Below are 12,972 nucleotides of genomic sequence, written 5' to 3' on the forward strand. Positions count from 1 at the left end.
GCAACTCCCTGATGGCTGGCATGATTCATCTTTATGACACTACAGTTCCAAGCGCAGTGTCTTGCTCAGATTAGATGCTAAATGTCTACAGAAATGAACGTGCAGATTAAAACTGGGTGCTAGCTACCATACTCTGACACTCAGTAACAGGTATCTGAAAACCCGCTAAGTGTAAGGTTAGGCACGAACTTAAAATACCTTTTTAGTACTCATTACATGCAAGTGCAAAGTTAAACGGACTTGAGAGAAGCAGGATAAATGCAAATGGATCCACTGGAAATGTCCTTTAAGACAGGCATGCTGCAACAACTTTGCTGTGGTTGTTTTGAAACCAAACTGGTTTCCGGGTAGCATGAGTTTACTCTTCTTTTGGAACGACAGGAGGTTACTTTTACTCTCAGTACTAATTGCCCTCTTTCCATACGCCCTAACCGGTTTGAGTTTAAGTAGTCCCAGCAGTGCAGGCCGGTGCGGGGTGCCCCCGCTGACCAGGAGTCAGGAGGCTCACTGTCCTTTCACTCCCACCCTGGGCAACAAATTAGCTCTGGCATCATGAGCAAGTCACTTAACCTCTCTGGCTTCAATTTCTCCATCTCTAAAACAAGGGAGCTGGATTAGATGCTGCTGCCAAGTCCCTTCCGGCTCCTTCCTGAATTGTGTGAAACGTTTCTCCGGCTGTGGATAAGACTCATCAGATTATCGAAAGGTGATGTCATGACTAAAGGTTAAAACTCTCTTGCAAAATCTAATCTTTGGTTTAAACTAAAGTCTTTGACCTTCGCTGATTCAGAATCCTTGCTGGTGAGCCTAACATATAACTCTAATACTGAATTTGCAGCAGTAATCGTGGTTCACATTTTCCCATGTCATAAACATAGCAGGGTCTCACACAATCAGACGATCACCAAGGATAAAGTGGATCTTGTATCATGGATTTCAGGCTTGATCCTGTATAAGCATCAAGTATAAAAACTACTGATACTGGGGAGTGGGGGAAGAGATGCAGGAATGTGAGGAGACACATCTAACCCCAGGACTGTTTGACAGCCAGTACCACATTCTGCCTGTTGCCTCAGAACTTTTCACTTGGTGAAACCCAGTATAACCTGATTAACTGAGCAGACAGGCATAATCTTGGCATGTTCCTTCCAACTAACAGAGTATTGGCAGAACAGTTGTGACGTACAAAACCTCTCCTTATATCCAAGATGTGTCCTCGTCCCTCTAGACAAAGGGCAAAAGCTGAACCTGGAAAAGGCCAAGCTGGTGGGAAGAGAACTTAGCAGAATATCCCCCGTAGGGGATCTACTCTTATTCTATGAGAAGTTAGACCTATACTCTGTTCTGCTTCAAAATCAACAATCAACTTCATCATCATCATCTATTTGGCTTCAAATTCAATGACCACGGTGATAACAAGTCACCATTTATTGAGTGCTTATTATGTACCAGGCTCTGGGTAGCATTTTACATACACAATCCCATTTCGTCCTTACTACTTTCTGAGGCATAGACTGTAATTACCCTCATTTTTACAAATGGGGAAAATAAGGCTGGGAGAGGTTAACTTTTGTTCAAGGTCCCACAGCTGTTAAGTGGCAGATCTGCACACCCAAGTCTTTTTGACTCAACAGCCCAAGATCTAAAGCACTATATTTCACTCCTCAATCCATGAAATTTGGACCCTAATATTAGAATGCAGAGGTGGGTAAAAAACTATTTAAGGCAACTGACTACCTGCTCTGTCCTTGTGGAACTCTACATCCACAGCAGGGCCCAGCTCTGATTTCTTGTGTAATAACTTATGCAAAGGAGTCAATGGGGAGGAAAATGGCACTCAGGATTCAAATTGTGAAGTACTGTGGGCCGTGCATTGAAGCCAAGCAGGGATGGACAGTGATGTCACCTTGTGACCCTGAGTCAGAGAAGCACTTTAAAGGCAGGCAGGGCAAAGGAACTGGGGTAAGACCATGCCAAAAACAAGATCAAGAATCAAACTTGTGGTTGCTGCTTGAACAACTCAATGGCTCACATTCCAGCAGTGGGGTTTGTCGCTACAGTGACCTGGAGCTAACCAACATGGCTATCTTAATTCTCTTAAAGTCCTGTACTTAAGTACATACAGGGATTTTTTTTTTTTTTTTTTTTTTGTGGTATGCGGGCCTCTCACTGCTGTGGCCTCTCCCGTTGCGGAGCACAGGCTCTGGACGCGCAGGCCCAGCGGCCATGGCTCACGGGCTCAGTCGCTCCGCGGCATGTGGGATCTTCCCGGACCGGGGCACGAACCCGTGTCTCCTGCATCGGCAGGCGGACTCTCAACCACTGCGCCACCAGGGAAGCCCCATACAGGGATTTTTAACAGAAAGCTAGTCCAAGAACTAGAACACTAATTTTTCAGTTTTGCTTTTTTAAACCCAGGCTTTCAAGGGACTCAATTTTAAGAGTTTAAATGATGAAGAAATTCCTTTTTTTTAAAGACACTTCTATAGTGCTCTAGTGGAGGGCAGTGCCTGTTATAGGCTCTCTTTGCTATAGTGCTTTTCCCACACAGCGTTTTTTTTTACAATGGTTATTATGTAATAGTATAATTAGCTATTTAATGTGTGTCACCCAGGCTAGACCTCAGTATTTTCATGAGAACAAGGGCCATACCTGCTGTTCTTTGCAGGACCTGGTAGGGTGTCTGACACCTAGCAGGGGTCCCATACTATCTGCTGAATGAATAAACCAGGATTTCTAAAGGTATGGCATTGTGAACTTGCTTCCTATTATACAGGCATTTATCTGGCTCCAAACATCTGAATTTCCATAGGGCTGCCTTAAAAATAAACAAAGCTTAGGTATACACATGGGCAAGTATGGCTCAGTCATTGTCAGTGGGGTCGATTCCAACATGTAGCCCAATAAGCATCAAATGGAATAGAGGATGTAAAATTCCTTTGTAAAGAGCAAAGCCCCACAGGAGTTAGTGATTATGATCATTGTTACTATCATTAGTCCATGATCAAGTAGCCCGGCGGCGGAAGAAGGAAAGACAACGAGAAAGGAGAGGTATTAGAAAGGGATGAAAAGGTTGGGGCAGCTAGGAAATGATGGGCACGGAGAAACGCGGGGAAAGCAGCAGGCGGACCAGACAAAAAGGCTGTAGGTGAGGAGAAGGGGCCGCCGGCGCGCCCACCAGGCGCACCCAGCGGAGGCGGCCAGACTGTACCTTTTGATACACAGCCTGGAGGGCAGGTAGGCCCGGTAGCCGTCGGTGATGTACGGGTTGTCCTTAAGGGACACGGGGATCTGCTCGTAGGTGTAGAGGCGGATGCCGCGGGGCACCAGGACGGGCCAGTACTGGTAGCTGCCCAGCTCGATATAATGTGCGCTCTTCAGCAGCTTCTGATGCATCCTTCCTGGCCGCCGCCGCTCCCCAAGCGGGGAGCTCGCCCAGGCCCCGCCTCCCCCGGGAGGGGGCTTCGCCCCCGCAGCCCCCGCCCCGGAGCCCGGACGTTGCGCGAGGTCCTACGGCCCTGCCGCTGCCCAGGCCGGGATCCGCTCACAGCGCGGTCACCGCAGTCAGCACCCCGGGGGACCCGGCGGCGTCGCAGCCCTCTCTGATGTCAGCACGCCGCGGCGAGCCCCGCCCCTCGGCCCTAGCTGAGGCCGACGCAGCTGGGGAGGGGGCGGGGCCGCGGTCTGCGCGGGTGCGCCTGTAAGCGAGGACCTGCGGGATTCGCCCGGGGATCCCGGGCAGCTCGATCGCGTACGGGTGGCGGCCGGTCTCTCCTCTTCCGTGAGAAGAGCGCGGTACTGTACAGCTAATTCAAGTGGTTTTTTTTCTTATTCTGTTTTTAATTAGAAGCAATAGGTGTTATTTTGAAAATCAAGGGGAAAAGAGTAACTGGAAGAAAAATAGGAACTAGAGCTAACTCTTCACCGGTTACTTTTTATCGTGGAATCTCACACACTTGGGGTCAGAGGGGACCTTCGAGGTTTTCTGGGCTAAGGTCAGTCCTTGCAAGTGGTTGGAAATAGAGGAAAACTGATGTACATGGAACTATACCAAAACCGAGCATATGCTGAGTCATAAAGAAAGCCCCAGCACATTTAAAGCACCAGAGGCATTCAGAGTATTTTCCCTGACCACAATAGACAAACTAGGAATGAAAAAGAAAACCGAAAAGCCCCAAATGATTGGAATTGAAACAAAACCCTTCTAAGTATTTAATGGGTTGGTGAAGAAATCACAATGGAAATGAGAACATATACTGAACTGAATGATAAAGATGAAATATATCAAAATTTGGGGGGCAAATGTTATAGCTTTGTCTCTGGCTACGAATTATGATGCAAAGGCTTATTCATAATCGCAACAGGGCAAAACATCAGTTTTACATCCATATATGTAGAATCTTTAGCCCATTGTTTGGCTATATGCATGATGAGAATCATTCATGATGCCTATTTATGTTTTGTTATTGTGTTAGTAATATTAGTTGCTGTGTGAGGAGAGGCAGTTTGGTTTACTGATTAACTTTTGGGCCTTGAAGCCTTGCTACCTGGGTTTGAATTCAACCATTTACTAGCTAGCAAGTATTTAACCTCTTTGTGTCTCAGTTTTCTTACTAGTAAAATAGGGATAATAACAGTACTTTGTGTTGTAAGGATTAAATCAGTGAATCCATGTAACCCTCTGAGGAAACTGCCGGTCATATTGTTAGCCCCCCAAAATGTTATATTATTAGAGTTCAGGGGAAGAGATATTAATAGATAAAACTAGACAAATTTAGATAAATCCTAAACGGACTTAAATGTCATGTAAAAGAAAACACTGAGACTTTTTTTTAGCCATGAAGCTAAAACTAATATTTAAAAGCTTACTGTGTGTTCAGTACATTAGCTCTACTTAAGGTTACTGTGTATAGGAATTCTCATTTCCTAGTGGAGGAAGATCATGCCTGCCATGCTCATAGAAGTCTTCTGGGACGTTCTTTCAGCATGTTTTCACGCTGGTGCCACAGGAGATTACCTTGTGGCCACCGCTGACCCAAAGGTGGATCAGTGGCCCATGAGATGTCCTAACACAGATGCCCATGCAGGAGCAACGGTAATTAGCTTTCTTCGATCAGTTTCTTTCTTGGGAATTTGGCCTGGAGATGCGGGAAGAGAGCTTGTAACCTGGTATTTGAAACAGAAGTAGAAAGATGCCCAGAGATCATCAGAGACAAAGGTCTGAGAATGGCGGCTGCATTATGATAATGGTGGAACACCAGAGTGAAGAATTAGGAATGGCAGCTGCTTTTATTGTTGTGAAACCTGTTGCAAAATGACTTCTGGACTGACTTCAATCATTTATAACCCATGTCAGTTCTCTCTAATTCATTCATGTGGTTTAATTTTTAAAGTAAGCAGTCTTTAACATTATGTACTTAACTCCCACCCGCACTTATGAAATGAATGGACAGATATGAAAACATAGATATGGCAACAATCCATGTCTGAATCTAGAGAGAAAAAGAGGTCTATGAGTTAAAAAAATGGAAAGAGCTCTATTTCCTCTTCCACTCAGGTCTGTAAATTAATGGAAGCAGGAGCAACATTGCTTTGGGGCATCCCTAACGGTGGTAACGCAAAGGGAAGAGGGCACAGTTCCCCACAGATAGCTGTGGGATTTTGCACTTTGAGGCCTCTGGCTGTTTAGTCATGGTGCTTGACAGAAGAATTCAGTAGCATGCCTGGTAAAGGAATGCCAGGGGCTCCCCCTCCTGGTGGGGGATCAACAGCTGCATCTAGCAGAAATCTCAGTGCGCTTGAAGTGACAGGATGGGGAACTGAACTGCCCAGTAAGAGTTACTGAGAAAATGGCAGCATTTCATCATAAGCACCTGTGGTAAGACACATCTTGGCTTGAATACACTTGTGGTAGGGGGTAGGAAATTCTTGAGGAGTTGGGAGTCCTACATCTTCACATGGGCCCAAGAGCCAGGAAACTTCAAATTTTTACTGTTGCTGTGATCAGTGTGTGTCCTACAGGGATCTGAGGTTTGGGGAAACTCAGATTGTGCCTTGTTTTATAGGATGGCTTTCAGTGATCTGGGATGGAGAGACATGGGGGCTTCATGGAGCATCTGAGATATTTTTCCCTTCCCTCCTTCCTTCTTGTTTATTCTTTTTACATTTTTTAATAGCTCTAATATGATGTTGGAGCGAGACTTGCAGGTATTGGAATGGACGCACTGTGGAAGTTTACATTTATTGAATTCCAATTGTGTGCCACACATTTGTCCCGAAAAACAGAGATGAATAAGACATCTTTTAGATAGTCATCTTTACAAATCTGCACAGCAAATTGACATTTTGACTGCCTCCCCCCCACCCCCCACCATGAAACTCTCTTTTCTAGACTTTTGAGACAACTCACACCTGGATTTTTTCCTTACCTTTCGGCCTATCCATTCCAGAGGCCTTTGATAATTGCTATTTCTCTACCTGAGTATTAAACCAAGGTGTGTTTTAGGAATTCTTTCTTCAGTTTTAAAAAAAATGTATTCTGTTTTTACTCTATATGTTTCCGTGGCTTCAGTTACTGTCTTTAAGCTGATGTTGCACAAATCTGTAGTTTCAGGCCAGATCTCCTTTCTGGTGCATCTGGATTCACATACAGAAGTGGACATGGAAGCCTGAAATAATGAAAATGAACTCATTATCTTTCCTCTTGAATCTGTTTTTAACCCTGATTCCCTGTTCACTCAGTCTCTTAAGCCTTGGAGTTATCTCCTCCCTTGGCCGCATTTTATCAGTACCTTCTTTTCCTTCCTTCCCCATCACCACAACCAGTTCCTTGCCAATGATTTCAACCCTCCTGTCAAATTAGGCTGATCTGAAGAAACAACGAACCACGAACAGTTCATCAACTTAACTATATCTTCTTTAATTCCATACCCAAGTCGCTGAAGAAGATGACAGAAATGGCGTGGATAGGTATCTCTGCAAATTCAGTTTACAGTTTCTGTGGAACTTTCAACTCCACTTTGGATATTTTAACATTTGCTGGACACCTTCTACTCCCCACCCACCACTTAACATTAGCAGATCAACCCCTTCCTCTTTCACAAAGAAAGGAGAGGTCAGAGAGTGGGAATTTCCTCAACTTTCTGCTGCTAGCCCTCCCCCTCTAAGTTCACCCCAAATTAAAGCCCATCCTGTGTTTCCTTTCCTTTGTCTCAGTAGAAGTGACCCCTTTGAACCAGGTACTTCAGATCAATCTGCTACCTATTTTCTGGATCATGTTCTCTTTAGTCTCCTCATGGATCTTGTTCTGTCAATTACCTTTCTCTCAGATGTATCTCCAACATTCCCCTGTCTGTTTTTACTTTCCCTTTGGCTGTCTCCCTGGGCTGAAATCCTCAGTAAGTTGCCAGATAAAACTGAAACTCACAGCTCTCATGCTGTGCTTTCTTTTTCAGTTGACACCTTGGATGTGACTTTTATTTGGATAGGATCTTTGCATATATAATGAAGTTTAATATCTCCAGATCATCCTGGATTTAGGTTGGCCCCTAAATCTGATGACTGGTGTCATTGTAAGAGAAAGGAGAGGAAGATTTGAGACACAAGCACAGAAGAAGGCCAAGTGAAGACAGAAGCAGAGGTTGGAGTTATACCACCACAAGCCACAGAACCCATGGCCCATGGCGCCACCATATGCTGGAAGAGGCAAGGAAGGATTCCCTCCCAAAACTGTTAGCGTGAGGGTGGCCTACCCTACAGATTTAGGACTTCTGACCTCAGAACTCTGAGAGAATAAATTTCTGTTGTTTTAAGCCACCAAGTTTGTGGCAGCCCTAAGCAACTAATACAGATTTTGGTATTGGAAAGAGGGGTGTTGCTGTAACAAAAGCTAAAAATGTGGAAGTGGCTTTGGAATTGGGTAGTTTATAGAAGTTGGAAGAATTTTGAAGTGTGTGATAGAGAAAGCCTAGATTTCCTTGAAGTGGTGGGTGGTTGCTAAAAAACATGGATGTTAAAGGAAATGCTGATGAGATCTCAGAAGGAAGTGAAGAGTGCAGTAGAGAAAGCTTCTATCATCTTAGAGCATACATGTGTTGTCATGAACAAAATATTGGTAGAAATATGAATGTTAAAAGGTTCTTCTGGGGAGGTCTCAGGAGGAAATGAACATAGCATTCGAAAATAAAGGAAAGGAAATCCTTGCTGTAAAGTGGTAGAAAACTTGGCTCAATTGAGTTCTATTGTTGGGTGAAAGCAGAACTTAAAAGTGATGAACTTGGGGGCTTCCCTGGTGGTGCAGTGGTTGAGAGTCCGCTTGCCGATGCAGGGGACACGGGTTCGTGCCCCGATCTGGGAAGATCCCACGTGCCCCGATCTGGGAAGATCCCACATGCCGTGGAGCGGCTGGGCCTGTGAGCTGAGCCTGCGCGTCCAGAGCCTGTGCTCTGCAACGGGAGAGGCCACAACAGTGAGAGGCCCGCGTACCGCAAAAAAAAAAAAAAAAGTGATGAACTTGGATATTTAGCTGAGGAGATTTCCAAGCAAATTGTTAAAAAATCAGCCTGGTTTCTCCTTGCTGCTTATAGTGAAACATGAAGGAAAGAGATAAATGGGAGGAAGGAACTGTTAAGCAAAAAGAAACAAGCATTTGATGATTTGGGAGATTCTCAAACTGTCTAGATCACAAAGAATGCTAAAATTAGGAAATTCATTGTTGGAAAAGCATGCTCTGGAGAGAGGGTCAAGGATGTGGCTAGGCAACCTTTTGCTTAAGAGATTGTCTTGTGACTTATGGATTTACTCAACCATTCAGCAGAAGCCAGGAATAGATATGGGGCTATCCAAGAAAGATCTGTGGGGACCCTTCTGTCTAATGGAGTAGACCTCCATGTCATACAGAGAGGACAAAATGAAGGAAGGCTTGTAGACTTCTGAGATTCTACAGGCAGCAAGCTGGCTGATAGAGTTACTTGTTTGCAAACATGTTTTACCCTTCAAGAAAAAGGAAGAATGTTTTCAAGGGCAGAGCCCCTGTGACACAGAGACTGGCAGGGTCCCATCATAGGCCCAAAGGACAGAGCATCAGGCCACAGAGGATTATTTTCAGGCCTTGAAACCTAAAAGAATTTGTCCTGCTGGATTTGGAGCTTAGTTGGGAATGGTGACCCCTTTATTCCTCTTTTGCAATGGGAATGTCTATCCTGTGCCTGTCCCACCCGTGTATTGGGGAAGCAGATAGCATTTTTTCTGGTTTCACAGACTCTACAGATAGAGAAGAATTTTGTCACAGGATGGATCATACCCAGAGTCTCACCCATACCAGATTTAGACGATTTAGATAAGATTTGAGACTCTTGAGCTGATGATATTTAGATAAGATTTTAGAGTTAATGCTCTAATGGGTTGAGACTTTTGGGATTGTTGGCCTGGGGTGAATGCATTTTGCATGTTCGTCACACTGTAGTGGGTTGAATGTGCCCCTCTTCCCCCCCAAAAGATATGTCCTTCTGAAACCTGTGAATATGACCTTATTTGGAAAAATGGTCTTTGCAGATGCAATTAAGATTTCAAGATGAGATCAGCCTGGATTGGGCTGGGTCCAAAATCTGTGATGCCTCCACCATCACCATCTTCCCTGGGTTCTCTGTTAGTAAGTTCTTTTTAGTCATTATTTACTGATTTATCTGCAGCACTTAATTGCTGACCACTTTCCCTTTCCTTCCTTCCTGGGTTTCAGTAACCATATTCTCCTGATTTTCTTATTTTTTTTTTTAACATACTACCTTAGTCTCTTTTGTGATCACTTCTTTTGCCTATCACATAAATATCCATGTTCTTAAGGGTTCTGTGCTTGATTTTTTTTTCTTGTCCCTTTACATACTGTGATTAGACTGTAACTGTCTCGATTCCTATGGTTTAATTTCCACATATATGCTCCTAGTCCCCAAATTTCCATCCTGAGCTATACACCTAAATATCCAGTTTCTTATTACATATTTCCACTTGGATGTCTCTCATGACCTTCAAACTCAGAAACATATTGAAGCAAGTTCAAACTTTTTCTCTTCAATTCTTGTTTCACCCATTCTTATGGAGAACACCACCATCCATCTAGAAATTCAGGAGTTGTCTAAGGTAAGAGGTGGAAAATAAATAAAACTCATTTGCTAACCCTGATGGATAAGTAGTGGCTCCCGGGAGAGCTGATTTGAGTTGTAAAGTGTATAATTTTTTTTTAAAGATGTTTTTTTGATGCGGACCATTTTTTTTTTTTTTAAGATGTTGGGTGTTGGAGTTTATTAATTAATTAATTTTTGTTGCGTTGGGTCCTCGTTTCTGTGCGAGGGCTTTCTCTGGTTGCGGCAAGCGGGGGCCTCTCACTCTCGCGGCCTCTCGTTGCGGACGGAGCACAGGCTTCAGGCATGCAGGCTCCGTAGCTGTGGCTCACGGGCCCAGCTGCTCCACGGCATGTGGGATCCTCCCAGACCAGGGCTCGAGCCCGTGTCCCTTGCATCGGCAGGCAGATTCTCAACCACTGCGCCACCAGGGAAGCCCGATGCAGACCATTTTTAAAGTCTTTATTGAATTTGTTACAATGTTGCTTCTGCTTTATGTTTTGGTTTCTTGGCTGCAAGGCATCTTAGCTCCCTGGCCAGGGATCGAACCCACACCCCCTGCACCGGAAGGCGAAGTCCCAACCACTGGACAGCCAGGGAAGTCCCTATAATTATTAATTAGGGACATCTGCTCTGGGCTTGGGAGCATCATTCTAGTCGTGCTCATTTGCGGTTATGCCCTAGATTCTTCCCTTATCTTCCTCTCTCACATTCGAATAGTCACCATATACTGTTGGATTCTGTCTCTGTTACGTCTCTCAAATTGATCCCTTTTCTTCATTCCTGTTGTCACTGCTATAATATGTCACTAGCTACCTCTGGTCCCTTCAACTCAGAATTCAGTCTCCACCTCCATGCCCTTTAAAACCTAAATCTTATTTATTGCTATAAACAGATGGAGAGACAGACAAACCTATAATCTCTAGCTATACCCTACCAGATATACTTCAAGCCCTTTAAAATAATATACGGCAAGACCTAGACCCTGACTTAGAATTGAGAGGAGCCTTGTCTCTCCCAGCAGCCTTACCCACCAGACACATGACCTACCGAACTACTCATAGTTTCCTGAAGGCACCACATTATTTCCAATCTCCTTGCCTTTGCACATGGTGCTCCACGCTGCCTGGAATGCCCTTCACCAATTTTTCCCCTTTCTTTGCCTGAATAGCTCCTATTACTTTTTCAAGTCTCTGCTGCAGCATTACCTTTTCTGGGAAACTTTTCATATACCATTATTCCAGATATAGGTTCAGTGCTTTTCCTCTGTGTCCCCTTGGTGTGTATACAAACTGTGGAATTGAATTTACCACACACTACAGTGGAATTACTTTCTTTCTTGTAGGTATTTAGTGTCCTTTGAGGAATCTTTATTCTGTTTGCAGTTCCAGTGCCTTAGGTGTTCAATATCTTTTTTTTTTTTGCTCATGCAGTGCAGCATGCAGGATCTTAGTTCCCCAACCAGGGATCAGACCTGTGCGCCCTGCATTGGGGACATGGAGTCTTAACCACTGCACTGCCAGGGAAGCCCCAATATCTTTTTATTTTAATTAACTTTTTTGGGGGGAGGTAATTGTAGACTCACATGTAATTGTAAGAAATAATAGAGTTGTACCCTCACCCAGTTTCCCCCAGTGGTAACACTATAGTACAGTATCACAGCCATTATATTGACACAGACACGGTCCAGGTACAGAATGTTTTCATCACCACAAGGATCTCTCCTGTTGTCTTTTATAGTCACACCTACTTCACTTTTACTCTCACCTCCTCCTTAACCTCTGACAACCACTGATCTGTTCTTCATTTCTATAATTGTGTCATTTTAAGAATATTATGTAAATGGAATCATACAGTATGTAGCCTTTTGGAGTTGGCTTTTTCCACTCAGGATAATTCCCTGGTAGTTCATTCAGGTTGTTTCATGTATCAATAATTTGTTCCCTTTTAGGGTTGAATAGTACTCCATAGTATGGATGTACCACCATTTGTTTAACCAACCGCCTGTTAAAGGACATCTGGGTTATTTCCAGTTTGGGGCTATTACAGATATAGCTGTAATGAACAATAGTGTACAGATTTTTATGTAAACATAATTTTTCATTTATCAGGGATAAATGCCCTCAAATGCAGTTGTTCAGTCATGGTCATATGGCAATTGCATGCTTAGTTTTATATGGAACACCAAACTGTTTTACAATAAATTTTTAATGCATAAAGGAATGAGCAAATAGCATTGTTCAAAATCTTTAGAGTGAATATTAGGATCAAATAAATCTGTTTCTACTAATTGCATAGTCAATCATATTAGCCACAAGAATGATATTCTAAATACATTGAAACATACTGCAGAGCAGAAATCAATAAAGCTTAAATGTGATAAGCTTCTTCATTACTCTAGGAGTCAGGGTTTTTATCCTAAACTGTTTATAGCAATAGTGAGGTTAGGTTTCTCACAAATGATGTGCAGACACTGCACTATAATGTTTAATCTCTAAATGGCTCCACTTTGAAAATTACATTTAAAAGCCTCCATAAATGATAAACATAGTTTGTTAATCACTAACATACATTAAACATGTAAACACAAATCCCTTCAAAAATTTTTTCTATTTTTGTAGTGTTCCACTGGACACCATAAAGGTGCTACAACCTTGATAGCATTCTCACTTCATACCAAGTCTATCTTTTTATTTGAAATTCATACCCAGCCCTTAGAATAAGGTTCTTCAGGTATCATGGAAGGAGCGTGTGCTCTAGACCCAGATGGACACGAGGCTTAATCTGAACAATATCGCTTACTGGCAAGTTACAGAATCTCTCCTGGCTTTTATTTTCTCATCTGTTAGGTGAGGAT

At 43.4% G+C, this 12,972-nt stretch overlaps 1 protein-coding gene across 3 annotated transcripts in view; it reads right to left on the reverse strand.

The window, feature by feature from the left end:
• PAQR3 (progestin and adipoQ receptor family member 3) overlaps positions 1-3,592 on the reverse strand; it is a 29,853-nt gene extending 26,261 nt beyond the window's left edge. For 2 of the 3 annotated variants that reach the window (XR_010841035.1, XM_067035902.1), the window contains exon 1: positions 3,212-3,574. Coding sequence is in view for 1 of the 3 variants with exons in the window: in XM_059065922.2 (XP_058921905.1) it covers positions 3,212-3,396 (185 nt within the window). In the remaining 2 variants the exon portion in view is untranslated. Of the gene's footprint in view, positions 1-3,211 lie in introns of all 3 variants that reach the window. The other variant, XM_059065922.2, reaches the window with a different exon arrangement.
• Between the last annotated feature and the right edge of the window lie 9,380 nt (positions 3,593-12,972).

This window comes from Kogia breviceps, chromosome 6 (genome assembly GCF_026419965.1).
Source record: "Kogia breviceps isolate mKogBre1 chromosome 6, mKogBre1 haplotype 1, whole genome shotgun sequence".
NCBI lineage: Eukaryota > Metazoa > Chordata > Mammalia > Artiodactyla > Physeteridae > Kogia > Kogia breviceps.